The following is a 23,521-nucleotide window of genomic DNA, read 5'->3' as shown; positions in this document are numbered from 1 at the left end:
TCCAGATGAAGACTCCTTTCAGTAAGAGGTAATGTAACTCTTATTTACTTAAAAAAAAAAAAAAAAAGAAAAGTAATTATAAAAAGTTAGAGATTAAGCATAGAAATATAGTGAAGTTGCTGATGCCCACACCCTCTCTTCCTCATCACTATTCTTCCCAGAGGATCATGACTCCAGACTCAACAGTGTTTCCAGCAAAAGTCACAACCATCAAACCCTGAGATCCATCATCCTGTGATTCAAAAGGAGTAAACAGCAAGAATCTCAAGTAATACAGACCTATTACTTTTACATCATTTCAGCTACAGAACAATTTGGCGAAGAAAAGGGTTTTGGCAATTGTACTTTGTATCACACTTAGCACTACAAACTTTAGTCCAGGTCAGGTTACAAACTAAGACGTTTATCAGGAAACAGTTAAGTATTTTTCAGATTAAGATGTATGATAACACAGAATCAAGACTTTATCTGAACTCACATTTGACTTCATTGCCCTGAAAAAGTTTAAAAGTTATTTCCACAATCTTCACATTTTACTTTCTGGTAAAAAAAAAAACCAAACAAACAAACAATTCAGCTTTGAGTGCCATTATTTTTACCTGTCTAGGAACACTGCAGTTAGTAGGAGGAGGAAGAATACCCAACTGATGGAAAGTATTTAAACCAAAGGTGTAAACATATCCATCTTCTGTTAAAACAACAGTATGATCCTTCGCCGCAGCTATCTGGGCGCACTGATGACCAGCTAACCCTTCCACAAGCCTTGGAACCTGAACAAGATAAAAAACATTGATATAAAAATATACTGGTTTGATATTAATCCATGGCCATCTATGAAACTTAAGTTACACCAACAGAAAGTCATGACCAAACACTGAACTACAGATGAAAATGCATCTAACATACAATACACTCATTAATGTAATCACCACATTCAATGCAGTAAGACGAACTACTTTCATCTGAAATGATTCCTCTGCTATCAGGGGAGATGATGTTTAAACAAGCTGCTCTGAAATTAGGTTGGAAACTCTATCTTCAGGACACCTAGACAAATATTAACTGTTAGCTCTTTTGTTTTTCTTTTTAAATTACCATGAGCGATAAAGACTTCTCCCTCCAAAACACCGGATAATCCTAAGAAAATTCCACAGAATAAGGAACCACTTCCACATCTGAGTCTTGGTTCACTCTAGTGTGAGTTCTCCCTTCTTCAACTGGGTAACATCCCAATTTCAGAACAGCAAATTGCAAAAAATTCTAATTACATAGACTTGCATTTAAAAAAAAAAAAAAAGCATTAACAATTGAGCTCCAGTGTAACATCCAGCAACGTAATATCAAGTTCTAACAGATACCTGATAATATAATTTTTTAAAAATTACTGTGCTGCAAACTAAATGCACACTACCAGGACACATGCACAGGATAAGAGTTGTATTGTCATCATATCTTAAGTCTTCTCAAATTTTGTTTCTTTTATATTGCAACAACATGAATGAACAGTCCAAATGAAAATGATAGGTGAGTTTTCACTTACTAGCTGTGCAAGCCTACTAAGAAGCAACCCTATCATCACTTTTCAGGCCACCACTGCTCCACAGCACTGCCAGCCTTTGTGCCAGCCTTGACATTCACCAGATGGCATCACAAAGCTATTTAAGAAGCCAGCCCAGCCAAAAAACATTTGCTTCCACTTATCTGGCATCAGCTAGCCTTTAAAACAACTCAGCCATAACACAGAAGTTTGACCACAATATCTAGATATCTTAAAATATATTTAAATGCACATTCTGCTACTCTCTGCCACCTGACCAATAGTACTGGAGAAGGTTTCTTCTGTTATTTGGTGGGGAGCAAGGGGATTTGTTTGACATCAATAGCAAACTCATTTTGAAAGTACAATCACAGAAACTAATTCACTTTTTAGACTTGCTGTTTGAAAAAGAAGAAACATCATGCTCGACTACAAGAAATAGCATAAGATAGCATACCAGGCATGTTTGTTCATCACCATGACCCAAGCGTCCTCCTTGTCCATGTCCACATGTATAAACTTGACCTTTGTGGGAAAGGAACACAGAGTGGAATTTGCAGAGTACCACCTGAAAGAAAAAGGGCAAAAAAGGGGTGATGAGGAGGTAGTATAGGACAAACTAATTATCTTGGATAATCTGAAAACACCTGCCAAAACTACTTTGTTAAGAAGTTCAGCCTTAATAAAGATCTGTTCATGAAAATGCAAGTATTAAAGGACAGGACTGCGAAATCAAGTCACAAGGAACACAAAATATTTGCTTTAAATGTATTATGTACTGCCTTAACCTACTTGGAGAGACCTACACTACGTATTTATTAGAATAAGTTCAAGCATGGCCCTACAGGCTAACAGAAGATCAAAAGATTGAGTCTTAAGGGCAACAATACTGCCTCAGAAGAGCTGAAGGGAGCACGTTAAGACTGCAGAACAGACTGTCTGCCCTGAATACTTGTTCAAGTTGTACCTTAAACTTTCAAACATTCTTAAGCCTGAAGTCCCAACAAGTTATTAGGTGCAAAACTACCACTACAGGAAGTGTGCTTAACAGCACATGAGGCTTTCAACACAATAAGAATTTTAATTCAACATGTATCAAACAGATTCACTGTTTCACTTCAGTTCACTATGAGAGTTGCACAGGAAATCGGAAACAAAATAGTTACAGAAGTATCATGCTTCTGAATTTATTTAATGATATATGAGACATAAAACCAAGGTGAATCATATTAAAAAAAAAAAACAAAACAAAACAAAAAAAAAATCTTTATGCCAAAATAGAGAACCACAACTTAATGTCGGGGGCAGGGAGAGAAGCAGCAAGAATATAATACAGCAGATCTACTCTAGTACTACTTAGCTGCTCTAAGCCGCTTGCCAGATCAACAAAAACTGCTTGCTGAGCCATAACTAGGAAGAAAGAGAGAGGGGGTGGGAGGGAGAAGGAGGGAGCAAAACACCAAAAACAAACACAGCAAAAAACTTGATAATATCTTCAGTACTTGTTCCACCTCACGTACCCCTCCACATTCCCCAAGAAAGGTGCCTGTGTAATACATTAAAATACCTGTTTGATATACACGCCATTCCGAGGAAAGAGGTCCACCAATTCAGGATGATGTTTACCCTGTTGACCGCCATGACCCAAAGTAAAATTTATATTGTTTCCCCAGGTATAGACTTCTGTGGGATCTGCAATGAAAAAAATTCTCTCTGCAGCTTGTAAATTTATCGGTCTTGTGCATACTGACTTTGAAAAGGAACTCCTTCTGTTTCTATTTAAAATTTGAAGAGGAAAGCTGTTTTTTACCTAAAACTGAACTTTAAAAATATTTATTCCTACAAGACATAATGTGCTATGACAAAATATTTTAATAATAATGTACAGATGATCAACATTACTTATATATATATATATTGACAGTTGCAGAAAATGCAAACACTCCTCAGCAGCAGATTTACAGGTTATGTTTCCAGAAGACAACCACTACTATCACCTTTGGTTATACATACTTTGCTTCAATTTAGTGAAAAGCCTTTGCCAAAAAAAATGTTATGCTGTCATCAATGAAAATCATAAACACTTTCAAATCAGGTGTGGCCAAAAACTAAGACTTTGTATTTTTTAATAACTTCTCAGTTAGTGATATCTGAACACCATTTTCTGATGAGTAAAAAACTGAAATCAATGTATATTTGATCATGTTGTGCCACTATTAAAAAGAATTTTAACATATTTTACAAGATAAAATTAAAAATACACAAAACTCAGGATTTGTGTAACAAAAATTACTTAAATTGGCTGGAAAATAAGAAATTTCACTGTACAAGACTGAACTTAAGGATATAGAGAAAAGGGGAAAGAAGGGGGATAGAAAAGTATAAAACTGCATAAAAATAAATAAAAGCTACTGGAAAAACTACTCCCCTGTCAAAGACAGATCTGTGTGCTCAGAATTATTCTTACATACAGTTTCTCCAAATAGGAAATGAGTATTTAAAGTGACTGTAACTAGCTTATATAAAGGTTCCTTGTCTAAAAAAATATTTTGAAGATTTAAGAACACATTCCCCCTCTTTTCACAAGAGACACTGAGGTGATGTAAACCACTCTGTCAAATTCAAAGAGACTGAAGTATCTCCGATAACTTTTACTGAGATAAAAGAGAAAAATCACAGAATAATTGGGGTTGAAAGGCACCTCTGGGGATAATCTAATCCAATGCCCCTGCTCAAGCAGGATCAGCTAGAGCAGGCTGCCCAGGACCCTGTTCTCTCAGGTTTTGAGTATCGCCAAGGATGGAGTCTCCATAACCAATTCGGGTTGCCTATTATATCACTTGCTCTTTCTCGTTTTTTAACCTCCAAGTCAGTCATTATTCCTTCATTTTTGCTACACATGTGCATCCTGTGCCTACTGCCAAGATTCTGCACCTGCTGTCTTACGATACTGGTGACCCCAAATCTCCAGGTACCTTATAATTTACACTGTCCTGATTAGAAACGGAAGATCCTGTCTATACTGTGCATACATTCATGCATTGTTGAAACACATCTCCTTGTAAAATAAAAAATTAAGCTACTTGATTTCATACCAGTTTTCTTGAACACCACGTGGATTGGCCTATCTTTCATCACAAGATCCAGGGCTGATAAGCCTTCTTTATCCTGAATATACAGACTAACACCATGCTGAAAGAGAAGGAGAGGAGGGGAAGAGAAGAACATAAGTTAATTTTAACGCCACAGCCTGAAGTAAGCCAGGTAAACATTTAGGAAGCTAAACAAATCTTTAATTGAAGTTTAACACAGATAAAAGAAAATCTTCAGATTCAAGTAAACTGTAAGCAAATCTGAAAAAAAAAAAAATACTGCAATTCTGTTCAGCCACGTACACATCATCTTGATCTATTAACTGGGATTTTATTGTATGAATACTGAATGAGTAAGATGTAATCAGTGAAAGACAAAGGAAACACACTTAAAGAAAAAGCACTGACATCTAGGAAGGAAAAGTATTTACCAAAAATGCATCTACCAGCTTCAAAAGACACATTTGCTTATATTGGCATTTTTGCAGAATCAGTTTTGACGAGCTAGAGAAGTGAGAAAATGAAAAAAACCTACTATGGCTTTGAAAACAAGCAGAGAACAGTGGCTCACAGTTGCTGAGAAAAGGCAAGAGGACACAAACAGCCAGACAAGAGAGCAGCAGGGAAACTTCAGAAGCACAAAGCATAAACAGGTCATTCCTTTAGAACTCAGAGAGAGGTAAATAATCTCTGTAAATACAGTTTTCTCAATACAAAAAAGTGCTGCTACACCAGCACTGGTTTTAAGGAAGTCAAGTGTCATCAATCACATCCCTGAAGGGAAGAACTACAGATGTCCCCAAGCAGAACCTAGTGGATAATACGGCTGTACCTATGTACATCAGCTCATGGCTAATATAAAGGAAAACCTTACAGAATCTCACACTTAAAAGGTAAACACATGAAATGTAAAAATTGAAGGAGCAGAATTCATTCAGGCATGACAGAACGACAGCTAGCCACATCTGCAGTAGGGATTTTAACCTGTAACCTCACCTGGAAAAACACTAGTCAGAAGAACAACATATATTCTCCAGATTATAAAGGCAACCTACTAGCAACAGTGCTGGAATTAATTCACTATATGACAGAAAGACCAACCTGTCTTTACAATTTAACAGACAGCTGGATATTATTCTCTTTGGCAGCTGTGTAATTCAGTCATCTACAAGCAAAACAGAGCCTGCAGTGATATTCATGTGGTCTGAATTTGTAAAAACGAACTAGAATTGCTGAGTGGCAAAACCTGTAGTTCGATGGAGTCTGAGAATAAGTCATGACTGCCTCCAGCCCACAACAGAAGTCTGTCACCTACACTAGTTGAGTACCCCAGGGGTTGATTCTGGAGCCAGTACTGTTTAACATCTTCACTAATGACCTGGATGACAGGACAGAGTGCACCCTCAGCAAGGCTGATGATGATACAAGACCAGGAAGAGTAGCTGATAAACCAGAGGGTGGTGCTGCCACTCAGAGAGACCTTGGCAGGCTGGAGCAATGGGCTGAGAGGAACCTCATGAAGTTCAGCACAAGGAAATGCAAATCCTGGCCCTGGGGAGAAACAACAGTGTGCCAACACAGATGGAGGCCAAGTGGCTGGAAAGCAGCTTGGCAGAAAACGACCTGGGGCTCCTGGTGGACAACCAGCAATTGGCCACAAGCCAGCAATGTGCCCTCACAGCTAAGAACGGTGAAAGCATCCCAGGCTGCATATGAGAGTGTTGCCAGCAGGTATTACTCAGCACTGGCAAGCCACTGCTATAGTGCTGGATTCGTAGCGTCTGGACTTCCCAGTACAAGACAGACATGGACCTACAAGAGCAAGTCCAGAAAAAGACCATGAAAATAATGACTGAGGTATCTGACATACAAGGACAGGCTGAGAGCACTGGGAAGCTTATCTTGGAGGGTGGGTGGGGGGGTAAGGTCTTACCAATATGTATAATCTTTATTATACTGGATTGAAGGTGAAGGGTGGGGATCATGGTGATATCCATTGGCAAGACAAATGGCAATGGGCACAAATTGAAATGTAAGAAATTCTGTTTAAACTTAAACCCCATTTTTACTACAGTGGTATTAAAACATTGAAACAGAGATGCTTGAGTCTCCATTCAAAATCCAACTGGACACAGTCCTGGGCAACCTGATCCAGCTGACCTTGCTTGAGCATGGGGGCTGGACAAGACAATCTTCAGAGATCTCTTTCTAGCTCAGCTATTTTGTAATTCTATTCTATAATCCCTTCCTGTTGTTGCTACAATACCCTAAGCACATAACCTTTTTATAACGCGGTACAGCAAAGAGACTTCAGTTAAGGAACTGGGAGGCAGATCACTCTGCATGAGCTGTTTTATTCTGCTTCTTAGAAGAAAATCAGCAGAGCCAGCTATCAGAAAAATCTCACTCATTTATGCAACTGACAGAAAAGAAAAATACATCTGGGGAAACCTGTGCCAGTCTCCTGTAAGTGAATATCAAAGATACAAATAGGTGTCCTATGCTACAGATAGATGCACTAGAGGACTGATTACTTTTTCATACATCACTTACACAGTTTCCAGTTTTCTGGAAACAGAATCATGTACAGTTCTCATACAAACACCTACTTCTGTCAAGTTTAATGAAAACCTCCTCACTATGTAAGGGTACAGCACGTGATATACATATTTAACAGTCAGCAGACCTTCAAGAACTAAAAAATACTGGATCCACAACCATTTTGCTTAATAGGTTGTTGAAAGCAGAGAGTTTTATGTTTACAAATGGCTAGTCACTGCAATTTAAAAAGGCTGAGCTCAAAATACACAATTCTCTGCCTTAAAAGGTTTGCTTTTAAGTAACCCTGAATCACAAATATTTCATTTGCTGACATGGTTAAAGGGACCCTGAACATCTCGACCATATGTAGTTTTTCCTTTTTCTGTACTTGAGATGGGAGGAACAGAAGTAAGAGCAACTAAAAATATACACATCTTTCTAAGTGGTAGTGAAGAAACAGCAATTGCAAGAAAGGAATGAGGGGACTGAGCAAAAGCCCTGGTTAAAATATGAATGAAATGGGGATTTGCTTAGTAAGTGCTTATCTCTCAAAAAGAAGACTCATTTCTAATTATAACTTCTTCTAAGCTTTCACTATTTTATGTTCTCTAAAAATACTAAATGGTAAAATTACCTAAGAGTCTATTTTTAAAGTATCTTTAGTCTGATCACCCTCCACTTTTAAGATCCTGACCCTGATACCATCCACACAAACCAGTCTTCAAGGAAGTCCACAATTAATCAGGGATCCTTACACAGAGCTGATTTCTGCATGGGCAAAGGAAGACATCTTTTATGAACACAAAGAGAACCTTGAAGTAAATCAATTCACTGTGATTTAAACACATTATTAAAACAACCCTCAAGAAGCTTTGAGTCAAGCTTAAAAAAAACACTTTTACATAACCAATACAACTCTAAAAATTGTAGATATCAAGGCAAATTACAGTTGCAAATCACTCACCTTCAGTAATGACAAAACACAGTCAATGTATCCATAAAATATACTTCTGTGCAAAGCTGTCCATCCAGACTCCTTGTCTTTCGCCAAGAGATCTACTCCTTTGGTCTCAGCCAACCAGTCTAGCACACCTTTTTTGCCACAAGACGAAGCAAGATGTATAACATTTCTACCAAAGGCATCCTTTATAGTTGCAGCATTGTAGCAGTAAGAAGAGAGAAAGGCCTTGATCTGGCCTTCACTTCCTCTGGTTACTACAGAAATAACATCCAAAGCATGCTGTAGAGATCGACACTTTGAAGTGCAGTCTGGCAGGAGAGAACTCATCTTCACTTCTAAAGCTGCTTCTCTCCTTAAGGGGAACAATCCTTAAGTGTATCAAGGCACTCCAATTCAGTACACAACACAGTGCCTTAAAAAATTTGTAATTCCAAGGATGTAAATCCAGTTCTACTGAGCTGCCATTAGAAGTCTTTGTACTGCTATGTTTGGCACTTGATCCAAATAAATATTTATAAATATATATTTTTAGAAGTCTTATTTCACCATCTTATATAACAAATATTCTTGTCCATAGAAAATTCCAAAAGTTAAATACCTCAATGTGCAGAGGGGGATTCCCCCTCCACACTACCTTATTCTTCTAGAACTCCATAATTGCAAGGGAGACCTGAAAGAGAACAAACCAGAACAGATTAGTAAACAAAAATTATTTTCCCCAGCAACTGTAACAATTTAAATGCATGCCAAACTAGCACTTGCAAGTACAGGAGCAATGTAAGGGCTAACTGACCAGCCCCATGACATCCAAGCTTACATTCAGGCATTCAGTCAATTTAAAAAACAATTACTCCCTTCCCCACCCTAGCTTCCATAGGCACCTCCTCCCTTTCCTTCACATAAATCTTTGAGGCTACACAGTGAACTGGATCCAAAAAAGTAATATGAAGAAAAAAAAAAAAAATCGGTTTTCCAGCCTTAGGGTCCTTAGCACCCTGATAGTTTACTGCCTAATTATATCATTACTTCGTGATCAAAAAGCAAGAACTGAACTGAAAGACTGCTGGGAACAAAACAAACAAACAAAAACAAACAAACAAAAGCACTCCAAAACAAGCAAACAAACAAACAAAAAAAAGCCAAACAAACAAACAAACAAAAACCAAACATTCACCAAAAAAATCTACTAACAGAAGCTTTGTCAGTCACACCCAGAAGGAGGGAGGGACCACCAGTTTTCCTTAGCCACTGCAAAAAAAAGGATTACACCCCACTTTGTCTTCCCTGGCCTGAACGCTTACCCTTCTCCCTATTAAGTCCCTTCTGAAGAATCAACAGGAAGACTCCTCTCCACAACTCCCTGAGCCACTGACATAGGTGAGAAAAAGGATGGCAACAGAGCAAAGAAAAGCAACTTGTACAAAAGACGTGAATTCTGGCTGTAAGCGCTCATGCAGGGCTAAGGTCTAAAGCTCCTGAAATAGGCAAGTAGAAGTGAAGGTCTAGGTTGGAAGGAGTAAGGGAGGTAGAAGAAGGAAAAGGAGACAAAGACACCAATTCTTCTTCATGAAAATACATTCATAATCTGGGGCAATACAGCATTTCTGCTTATCTGTGCACACTTATTTTTAGCATAATCATCTTTCCCTGGCATCCACTTTCTCAAAAGAAGGTCTGACAGAAGCACTCATCTAAACTATTAAATGCATGCAGTTATGTTTAAAAGGGTTACAGTACCCAAAGTGCAGACAGCTGTATAAAAATCACACATAAAACCATCTAAAACAGAAAAAGTGAACTACATCACTGATACGCTGCCTAATTTAATGTGAGCTGTTATCCAGTCCCAAAAAACTTCATGCTTCAATCTTTCAAGCATAAGTTGCAAACTGAGTGAAGTGGTATTCAATCATGTGTTACACTCCTTGATTTTTTTGCTTGCTATGCAAACTGTAGTTTAAAGTTGTTCTACCCATGAATAAAATATTCCAAAAGAAGCTGGACAAAAATCCCATCATGAAATATGAATAAATAAAACTAAAAATGTTAACAAATCCTCAGAGAAAAAAAAAAAAAAAAAAACCTCAAACAACAAAACAAACAAAAAACCCGCACCCTGCTATCTTTCCAGCTCAGCCATCTTTATAAATGTGCACATCCCATTCCTTAACCCCCACCCCTCTCAAAAAAGCCTGTTAAGCTTAGCTTCCATTGTTTTTCAGGCACTGAATACATAACCATATTTTGTTAATGTCTCTATCTGCAAAGATATGTCATGGAAAGATGATTTTATTTGGAAAACAAAACAGAAGTCCCAGTCCTCCTCCTATTTCAAGAATTATCACCAATATTGACACCAAGCTGAAAGCAATCAATTTAAATAAACCACTACTGATGTAATCTAAACTTTCAAGGAAAAAAAAAAAAAAATTCTAATCCAAGAGTACTCATTTAAACATCTCATGACGAAGCTTTCAACAATTATTTTTCCACCTCATTCAGAAGGGATTAAATACTTGGAATGGAAATCTACAGATCAGAAGTCATTCAGTACGTACCTTCAAAACAATTTCAAACAGCAGGCAAATGAAGAAAAAAAAAAAAAAAAAAAAAGCAGTTTTTTTTTCCACTAGAATTTAGTCCCTCATCCCTGACCAGGGATAAGAACATTCAGAAATATTTCAGAGACTAAAATTGACCACAACTGTTTAGCTTACATTTGTCAGAGCAAGCTTCAGTTCACTATACAGGACATTTTACAGTCAACACACAAACTTCTGCAGTAACACAAGAAATTTAACATAGAGCTGCGTGGACTCTTCTCCTTTCATCTTCTCTAAAGCTTCAGACTATAAAGAAAAGTGAATCACTGTCACCAGCTCAAAAAAAAGTTCTAGTTTCAAGAACACTGCCTCACTGCTCCAAGGAATGAAAGTATGACAGGTGACTACTATCAGCAGGCTCAGATTGAAAGTGCATCAAACACCCTTCTGAATAGTAATAATTTCAAAAATATTTGGAGATCTATAGGAAAAACATCAGAAGTGCTATTATCCTCAAACCACTTTGTCACATTTCATCAATATGCCACTAGGCAATAAAATTATGCTGTGGTGGAAGTACAAATTTTGAATATGCCTTGTAAAGCACATGTGAAATACAATTCACCTTTAGGACGCTGCTATTAGTGCTACAAAGAAAGAAAAGTAAAAATACAAAGAACATAAACTACTCAGAGTAGTCATAAAATAAAGTTGACTAATGTGTTAGGTAAACTGATGTGAAATGGCAGCACCACCCAAGGAAGCAGTCCTGCCGTGCCTCATGCCATACCTTCCTTTGTGTAGATACATACCTATTTAAGACACTGAATTGCATGAGACTATGATTCAGAAGAAAGTAAATCCTGGTACCAGAGGAACTTGTGCCATTTCAAGAAAGGAACGGAGAGGCCAGAGGAAAACTTCTTTAGAGCACCTAAGATCTAGCCTCACCAAACACCAAAACACTGTGAACAACAAACCACACATTAAAAGAATAAAAGGTCTGCTGCCAGATAGAAATACAATTCTGCTTACCTCACACTAACTCCATTATGGTGACATTTACTGCAGCTATGTGAAATCTGACTCTGATGAATTATTTCTTTGTAAGTCATTCTAATGCAGCCCTCCTTTACTATAAACATTACAACACTAGATACTATATTAGTACATTGACATATACACCTTAAGTTTCAAGGCAGAAGCCTGTAGATCAAGTTTTCATCCCTCCACAGAAAAGACAATAACACACTACTATGTTATTACAACATCTGAAAAGGGTTAATAACCAGATCTGATTCTTTTTAAATACAAAGTAGGTCCTTCACTGAAACCTTAAAACTTTAAAATTGTGAACTGATGCTCATGTCCATGTGAAAACCTCTTCTGTCCAAATGCTTACTTTTAGTATATGGAGTCCCAGCTGAATGATCAGCACCTAAAATAAGCACAAAATAGAACAGCCCAAGCATTTTTTCAACTCTGAACTGAAACATCTAAGATACAGTACCCTTTTGATTATGTGTCTCTGCTTTTATTTGCAGATATTTCCGTAGGCTTCTCAGCACTAACCACATTCATGTTATAATGTCAGTGTCTTCTTAATGCTATAATTACTAAAAGACATAACTAGCTAAATAAGACTATCATCTTTTAAACATTTTTATGACACAATAGGTATAATTTAGAATTTAAATTCTTTTTAAAAGCTGATTCCTAACTAACACTTTCATTATAGAAAAAAAGTCACAAAGAAATGGAGGAATTAGAGCAGTATTCAGAGCATCGCAAAGATGTTTTATGTCAGTAGCAAGAAGGTTTCTAAATTTTCCCTTAGAGACATGAGCTACTTACTATACATGTTCACAGCCCAGGAAAATTTAAAAGATTACAACTTGGAAGCAATCCCTAAGTAGCAAGAAGGTGTCTGTGGTATCTTGCCTCCTGGAGGTGAGCAGGTAGAGGCATCACACAGCCCTCCCCCTCAGAGAAGGTAAAGCACCACTGCACAAGAACTGTCAGACACCCTCCAAGGAGAGTGTCAGATGTGTCATCTGACCTTATGGAGTCAGAACTCCTACAGCTGAAAAAGCAGCTTTCCACCTACTGTGATGGTCTCAAAAATCCCTGTTTCTTTCAAGAAGTCACTACAAATAGGCAAAGATTTGGCGCTTTTTACTAAAAAGTCTAAAATCAAAGTTGTCGCACCTCTCGAGTATGAAATTAGCTAAGATTCTACACATCTGTAAGACAAAGCTAACAAACACCTTAATGACTAAGGACGGTGATAGTAGATTTCATTTCCTGCTAAGAGCAGAGGGCAGACATGAAATCTTGAGGTTCTCTTCAATCACTGAGAAAAATGAACAGAGTTGGCAGAAGCATCCCACTGTGGAGCTCCAGAAATCTGCCTATCTAAGCTGCTTACGAGGGACTTCTGGTGGGTTAGTGGTCTTCAAGTCCAAGGGTTCTGCTTACCTATTTTTGTTATCCAAGCCGCTTCCCAGGATAGATAAAAAATATATAATCAATTGTATTCTGGAAATATGAAATCTCACAAAAATTAAGCCAGAAGAAAGAGATGATGGTTACCAAGGCAGCTTTAGGACACCCTACTATGTGTCTGCTTCTTAGTGACTATCTTTCAGAAGACAAACCCGGTGAAGGCAGAGCATATTCAGCAAGTTTTTGTGATGCCTACAACACTGACATTTAGCACAGAGGCATCACAAACTACTGGATGAAGGAAAATACCAGACTACTCGTTTCCACATCTGTAGGATCATGTTCTCCATCAACGTATTCCTAATGTTCTTTTTTTCTAGAAAGTATTTCCACAGAGGCTGTGTGCTCTTAGCTCAAAGGTACAAGGGTGCTCTCAGAAGAGAAACAGCAACCAACCTTTACCACATGGTTGGCAGTTTCAGTATATGTTTCTGGCATCCAATCTGGGAGGCACACATTTGATACTCGAATTCCTATCTGTGCTCTTTCAGATTCTTCCTGATGAAAGCCTATACTCAATATTAGATCTAGCAAAATCTGGCTAACGTGTGTGTGGATACCAGTATCAAGGCAGTGGCTAGAAGCTGCCAGTAGTGGCTTTTTTTCATCTTAATAGAGACAATGGCCTCGCATGGAAGCGAAAAAGAAAACAGAAGAGATTCAGCCAGTTAGAATTCAGTGACACTTAAAGACAGATCAGTGGTTTTGCATCTTCCATGAGCACTGCATTAAAGTAATCAAATTGTCAAATTAGTGACATGGTCTTGAAACCCAGCTTTAGGCTGCTTTACTAAGAATGTATTTCTCAAGACCTTATTTGATCTTTAATTTGGCATAACCTTATTCCACTCACCGGTTTTCTGTTGGGATTTTTTCATTTATTTTTTTTAAGTGGTACTGGAATTTTTTCTAAACACAAGCTGTATCTAGGATGAACTTGGAGAAAAACTACCTAGTGTTTGGCTCTCCTAAAATGGAACGAAATAATTGTTTCTGTTTTCCTTATAAAAGAAGTCTAGAGTTTTACTTGTCAATCCTAATACCCCTCCCTTTAAAAAAAAATGGTGTAAATAGTATGGCTTTTCAGAAGGTGCAAAATTCATTTGCTCTTCCTTTTGATAGTAAATTGCTAAATGAAGAGAGATATGACTGGCAATATCATACATTTTGGGAATGTTAAAGTCCATCCTTATAAGGGTATTACAATTTCTTAAAAATTTCCAGCATGGAGCAGAAGGGGATTTGTTTTTAAACAAGCATGCTGACATTTAATAATATTCTCCAAGTTGGTCCATTCACACTTGTTTCATAACATCACAACAGACCTGTAACCATAACAGCATGGAAATCCTGAAAATATTTGTACCCAAAACAAACTTCACCATGCAGACTACTTGATTAATAAGCTAGTAAAAACAACAAAAAAAAATATATCTAAACAAATTAAAGCCATAGGAATTTGCTATCACACTACTGATTTTCCAGGATTTTCTGTTGACCTTAGCCTTACCTAAAGGCAACTTTCACAAATACATATTAAAGTAGTAGTTTAGAATCTGACAAAAGTGACTAGCAAATTGAAGCTGGGTAGTAATATAATAAACATAGCACTGTAATTAAGCAACATATCCTAAAGGAAACACAGATGAATTCCTAGATAAAAAATAGCAAGTATACCTTTCAGCTATAAACAGCAGATTGTCCAAGGCTTTAAAGAACAGCTAGACTACTAATTTCTGCTCATAAAATCACATATCCACAGATAGTGTAATTTGTTCAGAACGTCCCTGTGCATTTGCTGAAGTCTAGGCATAAATCTAGGCTTTTCAAACCCTTGAACAACATCATCTGAATACACAGTAAATTTTATGAGGAGAAAAGAGATTGACTGTAGAAGGAAAAAAAGGTAAATCTAAACTATGCTGCAGTTTAGAGTGGTTTGGCAGTCAGAAATTCCCACACAGAGTCTTTTTAAAAAGTAGCCTCTTCTCAGCTATATTACAGGAGCACTGCAATACAAGACACAGAAAACAAGGGTTCTGCTCTTCTCAATATATAGAACGTAAGGTAGAGTGCTGCTTCTAGTTCAGATATTAAATTTTAAGAGAAGTAGGTAAGTAGAAGAAAACTTTGGAAAGAGCAACTAGGATTCAGAGGGTTTACAAAACAACCCGGGAGTACAGGCTGAGCAAATTGGATCTATTTTCTCCTTCAGCTGGCGTTTCCACAGACCACTCAGAGCCTTTGAAAAAGGTGGCTGTTACATAAAGAAGAGAAATCAAAACTCTAGTCTATTTTACCCCTGACAACAGGATAAGTCATTTGTTCAAGTTTCAGAAGAGATTAAGATTATATGTCAGGAAGCACTGTCAAATGATAGACTGAATGCTAATGAGATTCTCAAAATGGGCTAGACAACAAACAACCTGTACAAGTTTTAAATAAATGTGATCTGCCTAAAAGTAAAGCTATGGAGGAAAACCAACTTGCTTTAAAAAAACACCCCGTTCCACTATGCCCAGTATGTCCCCTGAGCCACAACATCTCCAAGCTGCTCCATTTACAGGGCTGGAGCCTCTGTGCCACTGCTTGGCACAGGTACACCCCTGGTGCAGGTGACCTTTAGAGGTTCTCTCCAGACTTTCTACAACTTCTGCCTTCACAGCAACAACAGCATGATCCTTATCAGGATGAGACATTCAGTGGTCCAGCAACCCTAATCCATTTGCTCCTAACAAGCACTACCAATTAAAGGCAGACATATCTGTCAAAAAAACACCAAAGTACCATTGGTAGCTAAATTCAGTAACAACACGTCAGAGCAGATCTATTAGTCAGGAGTCATAGTACATAAACAGTAAACTGTGAAATACTGTGATTGGCTTATCTAGAAATAGCCAAAACTACTTACGTTTAATAACCCTGACCAAAACATTAAAGCATACAGAAAGTGGTATAGGCAAAAGTACAGTGAGTCCAGTTACAGGCATTTCCACAATATAGTGGAACCTTGCTCTAGATTTTTTACGGAAACCAATAACCTGAAGATAAGCCAAGAGCGGTGAACCACAAATGTGTTCCAGAATTTCATCATACTTAAAACTTGTCCTGGGTTTTGTCCACAACAAAACTACATGCAATAAATACGTTGATTCTTAGGACAAGCTGACTTTTTTGAATGAACTCTCAACTTTCGGTACAGTACCAACAACAGATGTCTTTTGTAAACTACAAATTACTATCAATTTCCATGAAGACAGGCAACGACACTGACCACATCAGCAAAAAAAAAAGGGCCAGATTTCACCAATCAGGTGTCTGGCCCCTAAAACGACTGCACACAGATATCCTTTCAAGCTAACTGTGAGATCTTAGCTCTCTGGTGCTTACGCTGCTGCGCAAAGCCAGCAACACTGCGAGCTGCTACCAAAAGCCACAGACAAGTATCACCAAGAAGGCCAGAAACACGCCAAGCTTCTCGGGAATCTCCAGTTAGGAAAACCTGGCAGAGGCTGCTGCCAGCGTCAAGGGGGGGGGGAAGGTCTGAAGTGTTTCAAAGAGCCAGCTCCAGGCCAGGGGCAGGCAGAGGGGGAAGGTGGCCGTTTTGACTCCTACTACACGTCCACGTAGCCGGGAAGCGACGAGCTAGAGAAGGAACTTAGCAAAACAGGCGGCCGGGCCACTTTCCTTCCGCTTTGAAGCCAGTCACCTCCCATTCTACGTGGCCGGCTTCTCTTTACCGTCCCCGGCCCTCCTGCCCCGGGGCTCTCCCCATTCCTACAGCTCCCCACCCTCGCCGCCCCGTCTCGTCCCAGCCGTGACACCGCCCCTCCCCCAGGCCCGCCCCCCCCCCCCTCCGGACACATCAGCAGGTCGCGGCCCGCCCCTCACCAGTCGCTAGATGAATGGACTCGGGCGAGCGGGGCAGGACGCGCGCTGGGCAGCGCAGGGGCTCATCCTCAGTGACACCGAAGCCGGGCCAGGCTGCTGCGGGTACCGCGACACCTCAGGCGGCGGCGGCGAGAGCCGGTACCAGCAGCTCACAGCGGGGCGCGGAGACACCGACCGCCGCACCCCCGAAGAAGCAAGCAGCCGATTGGCCGCGGCGCCACCGCACCTCGCACGACGATTGGCTGCGATTGCCGCCTAGGCTCCGCCCCTACCCCCCCCCCCGCGGCGGAGCCCGGATTGACTGACAGGCTGGGTCAGGTGGCGAAAGGGGTGCGAGGGGGCGGGGCGGGAGTAGGGGGCGGGGCCTGCCGTGACGGGCTGTCCCGCGGTGCGCGAAAGGGTTAAATCAAAATGGCTGCCGCAGGTGTGAGGGACTGGTGGTGCGTCGTGAGCGAGGAGAGGGGCTGGCAACCCTGGGGAGAAAGTTGAGGCAGTTCAGCGTTTTTTCCTGTCGGTTTCTGCGGGAGAAGCAGCGTGGTCGGCTGTGAAGAAGGAGGGTGGGTTTCTGGCAAGGCAGCACCTCTCCAGAAGGACTCAGTGAAATAATCAGCCTGCAGGTCTTTAGGAAATACTGAAGTGAGAGAAAGCATCCAGAAGGCTGTGTTGAGGCAGATTGCCTTAAGCTAATGGAGTGTCCTAATTTATATGATATAGTTTGATTTATGTGAGGCTTTTGACACCAACTCAGGGCAGTCTCATAAGTGAACTTGGTATGTGCGCAAGGATTTCAAAAACTGCTCTTGTAATTACGTGCAGCTCACTTTAATGTGTGTTTTAGATAAACTCCATGAGTGCTTAATTCAATGCTACTTTTTTAATTAATGTCTTGAAGGATGTAATATGTGATACAGATTACAGATTAATCAGAAACAGGATTAGGGTGTAGCATTTTAGGGTGGGAAGGTAGGAACTAAGACAAGCAGCACTTAGGATAAAATACAGAGTAAAAAAAAAAAAAATCACACCACTTTTTCCGAAATACAGAAATCCATTAATGATGTATTAATGCCAATGGCCAGAGTTCCTATGTATTTATTTACAGCCGCAGTTTTATCCCCTGTGTGGTGCAAGCATTAAAAGACTTAATTAAAACAGCTTAAGCTGTTTTACAAACCACAAAATCTGAAGTTGAAAAAAGTTATGTGTGTTCTTCAGTAGCAGTACGGTTTGGGGAAAGTTGGGTGGAAGTTGTATGTGGGTGGCTCTCAAGCAGTTTCACCTGTGCCATTCAACCCAGTTAATGTGAATTGTACAATCTGCTTTCTGTATTTCACTGTATAAATGTTTGATTTGCCAGCATTCGTTCACCACTGAAACTAACCCTGCGTGCTATGTGAAATTTATTTATTCATTATTTTCCTAGCAATAGCTTCATTCTGCTTCAGTCATAAGCATGCTTCAGAGGTGGACTTGCTCCAAGTATGCTGCCAGCTGGCCTAAGAACAGTAATGACCATCTGGGGAGATAAGGTCTAAATACAGCTGAAGACAGTCATAAACACTGCTTTGTTGTACAATAATGTATTCAAGTGAATAGCTGGAACAGGCATTCTTTGGAAAGGTAAACAGCACAATGGAAAGATCAAGAAGCTCAATGTAGAACACGGCTCAAGACAACATGAATAGATTCTATATGAGAAAAATAATTTCTAGGAAGCTGGACTGCCCCTCAAGTCTTTCACACAAAATACTACTGTAAAGAATAAAAAGCTACAGCAAGGGTCACAGAAAAGTTGGGTGATAATACTGAGTCATGAATAGGACTTAATGGAGTTTGAGTCAGCCAAAACCTTGACAGAATAACCAAAGGCTTTTAGCAGCGGGTGTCTATGCAAGATTTTGATCTCCTTGGCAGGACTTTTAATATTTTAGTGGAAAAATAAAGATATTAACTACTTCACCTATTGTTTATTGCTCAGCTTTTCTAATTGTCCCCAGCTCATAGGTCAGTACTTCAAGTTCCTGCTGTCCTGTCCTGCCTCTGCAAAAGCAGTAAACTAATCAATACTATTCACAGAATCGGGGTGATATAGTTTGATTTGCAGAGATATGTTGAAGCAAAGTTGTAAAACAAAAATAGCTCAAACAAGCTAACTTGAGCAAAATTACTGGTTTGGTTTTGTTCTGTTTTTTACCAATGGAAAATGACAATATTGTTGTGGAAAAATACACTGTTTTAAGGCTCTCGGAGGAAATTACAGGCAGTGGAGATGAAAAGCCAATAACAAGGCACTAAAGAGTCTTTTTTAATTGGGTAGTCCAACAGCCAGATTTGGGAGTTCCTGAAGCATGTAGTATGTGCCTGACAGGAACTGTTCATCTTTTTTTCTCAGTCTGTGGTGAAAAGGTCTGAATTATCACAAATAAACATGTAATTATCTTATAGGAAAAATCTGTGTCTCTGAATGTCATTGTTACTTTTTATGGCAGCTCTAGACTTTAAGTCAAAAATCCCTCAAAAAATTGAAAGAGCGGCACTTAAAAAGGAAAACCAGTATACTTAACTATCTTCAGAATTTGAGGAGGAACATCAATTTTGAGAGGCTTAATTAGCCTACAGAGTGTATTATTTTGTCTTCGTATACATCTCAGCTCATTGAAGGGTTATAGATTTACAGTGATCCAAATGTATATACTCATTTGAGGTTAGGGAAGATAAGTCTAGGCTATAGGGAGGACGTTACCCCATTAGGCAGCTTTCTGGAGACCTATGGATCCTATCCATCCATCCAGAGTAGTCTGCAGAAATACTGAGGTAAAGTTCCATGCCTTGTCTGCTGCACCATACATCGGCTAATGGAGGAATTAGGGGAGAAGATGGAAGCAACAGTATAGAAAAAATGTACCCTGCACTTCACGCTATCACTGTAATGATCTCATAACAGATTTCTGAAATTGATTCTGAATGTTGAAAAAAGATGGTAATTACTTTTATCAGCAAGTAATCAAAAAGTTCAGTCTGTATATCAAAAATGAAAATAATTATTTTTTTCTTTTCAGCTATACTAAATGTCGAGTGACAGATTTCCCCCTTCACATATCTATTTATGATGTGCCTTAGCTGGCCTAATTATTACCAGTGTCCTCTGGAGTCTTGAGCAATAATTCTTACTGGCAGCAGTAATACTCTCTGCTGAAGAAAAAATTAATCAGCTCCAGGCTTACCTTCTGCTGATACTAAATAAGTTCATGATCTTTCTCTTTTATGAACTTGGAAAAAAAGATTATAAAATACTGGGAAATTTGCATTACAGAACAAGTAGAGGAAGATTCAATGTAACACCTCTTAGCAGGGAAGGCTTGCAAAAAATCCCTCCAAAAAATAAATAATAACTTCTCTTACCAGGGAAGGCTTGCAAAAAATTCCCCAAAAATAAATAATAACATTTATTTATCAGATAGCCACACACTCTAAAGAAGCATTTTTATACCAGTATTTACAAATTTATTACAAATATGCACATCTTACTTTAAGAAAGCTTATTCTCTTATGCAAAGAGACAGGGTTATTAAATTCTGTATACCAATACCATTTGAGAAGAAGTCTGATGACCAAATAGTGTGGAAAGGAGGATGGTGAAGTGTGGGGACTCCCTGAAGTCAGCTCAATCGGCTTGAGAGTTCCCCGTGAAGGTAAAGTAGGAAATGGAGATGTGGTGAGCACCCAGGGAGTCTGCACTCAGCAAACCATGGCTTCAGCAAAGCAGGTTCTTCATCTTGCAAGACTGGGAACACTTCCATGTAGTCGTGTCAGATCCCTGACATCTCTTCTTTAACTCTTAAGATCTCCAACTTGTCTAATTAGACATTGGGAGCATTTCTGATCCCCAAGGTATATTTTCTGTTATTATAGCAGTCCAGATACCCAAAAAGGATAGTTTGTTACCAGTCATATGAGGTGTATGTGATGAGAACGCATACCAAGTTTGTAGAGAATTATCATATTTAAAAAAAAAGAAAAGTTTTGCAAAACCTCTGGTAAAGGGCACAATGTACATAAAACAAAAATTGTATGTGCATACCCTAGGCAGTAAAAGACAGTTATTTGTGGAAGCTGGTAAAGGAACAGTTACTTTCAGTGACTGGAATATAATCTTCAATACAATCAAAAACTGCAGTACTTGTGAAGTGGATGCTGTCTCTTGTAATGTGAAATATTTTGCAAAAAAGTATGATTTTAAACAAAGTGTTTTCTTATTCTGTGAGAATTTTACTGTGTAAGTGCAGCAAGAAAACTAACTTTGTGGCCTGTCTTTCCTGCACACCTTCCCCCCTGATTTTCCTAAACAGAAGAAGCAAGGCTGCGGCTACCTCAGCATCAGCCTCCTATGGAGAGGAGAGGATGAATGGAAAGTCATGAGAATCAAAGATGTTCTCTTGGGCTTCCTAAGGACTTTCCAGTGCACACCTCAGACTCCATAGCCATTGCAAATAACACTGGTGGTCTTGTGGCAGTCTCATAGACAGGGGAGGGGCGAGATCATGGCGGTTCGGAGACATGGAAGATCTGTTTATAGCTTCTGAACTTGTGGGAACAGAGAGGAACTGCCTTTCTTGCCTTGTTCTGATGATAGGGAAAAAGAAGCGGTTATTTTTTAAAACTTTTTGTAAAGACTAAGTAGACATCCCGTTTAAAGTACAGCTGATTTTTTTTTTTTTTTTCTTCATGCCCAGATTCAGCTATTTGGGCTATGTCGGTGCTATTCCTGAACAAGGCCTCTGACACCCTCTCTGGCACTGAGCACCAGATACACTGGCTCAGGGGTTACTGTTCCCAGTATGGTCCCGCTGCACTCAGCCTGGGTGGCAGAGGGTGCCCACCTGCTGCCGTGTCCCTTGCCGGGTGCCGTGGGTCAGGGTGCTCCTCACAGCACTGGGCACCGCGGGAGGTGGCCCGTCTCTCCGAGTCTACCCGTGTGCTCTCTGCAGGAGCTCATGGCCCAGCTGAAGTGACGCCTGGGGACCTGGCTTGTCTTGCTCCAGCCGTGTGACCCAAGGATGCCGGGAGCAGCTGGAGTCACCGCTCCTGTCGATCTCTGCGGTGACCCATCACTGCTGCGGGAGGTGGCAGTTCCCAAAATAGGACAGTCCTGCATTAAATGGTGTGTTGGCAAAGATAGCATGGCATTCCCTTTACATCACCTCAGGCATGTCTCTTCTGGTCTTACCTTCTTTCTAGGTCTTCTCTGGGTCTTAAAAACCTCTCTCTTGAGATTTTTTAATCTTCCAAACACGGACTTCAGAGTGTTTGGGAGACAAAAAACCTCGAGGGAATAAAACCTCCACAGCTGCTACACACACCTGTGCACTTACCTTGCAGTGCCATCTACAGTCTAAAAACTCTGCTGACACTGAGATGACACCACAGTATTTTTTGGTTAACAGCTCACAGGCCTAGCAAAGTAATTCTGCAAGGCAAACTATAGGACCGCAGTTTTCTTCACATGCAGAGCTTGTCGAGTGCCGGCTCAGGACTCGAGGCAGTTTTCTTGAATGAGTCTCAGCTGTGCCAGTGGCTCAATGAATGTTGTGTCAGGCAGTGGGGAGAATATCCATCCTTCCTCACTCCCAGCACGGTCTGTCTCCATGCAGAATCAGAATAAGCTCTACTAGGACTGCTGAAAACAGGAATTTAACTTACCTGCTTTAAATTGTCCCTTGTATAAAGCCGTTTCTAACCGTTAACTCCCCTGCAAAACAGGGGGGAATTGGGCTATTTAAAGTGTGTTGAAACCTATGAATGAAAGGAATAAATAAGAAATGGTAAGTATTTCAGTACTTAAAATCTGAGATTCAGTTTTAGTGTATGATGAAATTACAAATGATAAAAGACATGAGTCTTTTTTTTCTGCAATTTTTAAAACAAAGATATGCCAATTTGTAGGGGGGGGGGGAACCTTAAAGACTAAAAAGATTCATTTTTTTCTCTCATGTAATTTCAACCTACCCAGCTATCATTTAGGCCCACTTTAAAAAGATCATGCATATGTAGATTGTATTCCAGACAGAATATGTCAAGAAATGTATAGAATATTTTTTTAAAAAATAAAAACTTTGGGGATTTTTGTTTAGTAGCTTTCAACATTAGTGCTAGTGGCTTTGATACATCTGTCAGAGTTTTTGCTAAGAATTCTAACAGCAAAAGATAAGCAGCAGCATATCTATGAACTGCCATTCTAATGGGCATAAATGCTATTTTTCTGTGACCTATCACCATAGAACCATGGTTATAGCCTTCAAGGATACTGAAGATTTAAGAGCATTTTTCCATTATAAAAAAATTCCATCTTCATATGCTATTAAAAGTTTATTGAAAATAAAATTAAGTGTAGTGGTTGATTAGCAGTCATGATGGAAATGATCATTTGTATGATTTGTTCTGGTTTCACAAA

The 23,521-nt window shown here is 39.4% G+C and overlaps 1 protein-coding gene across 3 annotated transcripts in view; it reads right to left on the bottom strand.

Annotated features, from left to right (window-relative positions):
• The window catches only part of IBTK (inhibitor of Bruton tyrosine kinase), a 60,993-nt gene extending 43,628 nt beyond the window's left edge, over positions 1–17,365 (bottom strand). The window contains exons 1-6 of one of the 3 annotated variants that reach the window (XM_033002796.2): positions 17,071–17,365; positions 8,135–8,801; positions 4,633–4,729; positions 3,105–3,229; positions 1,995–2,105; positions 600–770 (exon numbers count right to left, since the gene is read on the bottom strand). In XM_033002796.2, the coding sequence (XP_032858687.2) occupies positions 600–770; positions 1,995–2,105; positions 3,105–3,229; positions 4,633–4,729; positions 8,135–8,458 (828 nt within the window). In that variant the 5' untranslated portion in view covers positions 8,459–8,801; positions 17,071–17,365. The remainder of the gene's footprint in view (positions 1–599; positions 771–1,994; positions 2,106–3,104; positions 3,230–4,632; positions 4,730–8,134; positions 8,802–17,070) is intronic. The other 2 variants (XM_033002794.2, XM_033002795.2) reach the window with 2 other exon arrangements.
• Between the last annotated feature and the right edge of the window lie 6,156 nt (positions 17,366–23,521).

This window comes from Tyto alba, unplaced genomic scaffold, assembly GCF_018691265.1.
Source record: "Tyto alba isolate M040663 unplaced genomic scaffold, T.alba_DEE_v4.0 Super-Scaffold_40, whole genome shotgun sequence".
Taxonomy (NCBI): Eukaryota; Metazoa; Chordata; class Aves; order Strigiformes; family Tytonidae; genus Tyto; species Tyto alba.
Note: the sequence above shows the minus strand (reverse complement) of the source record. Positions and strands in the feature narration are given on the sequence as shown.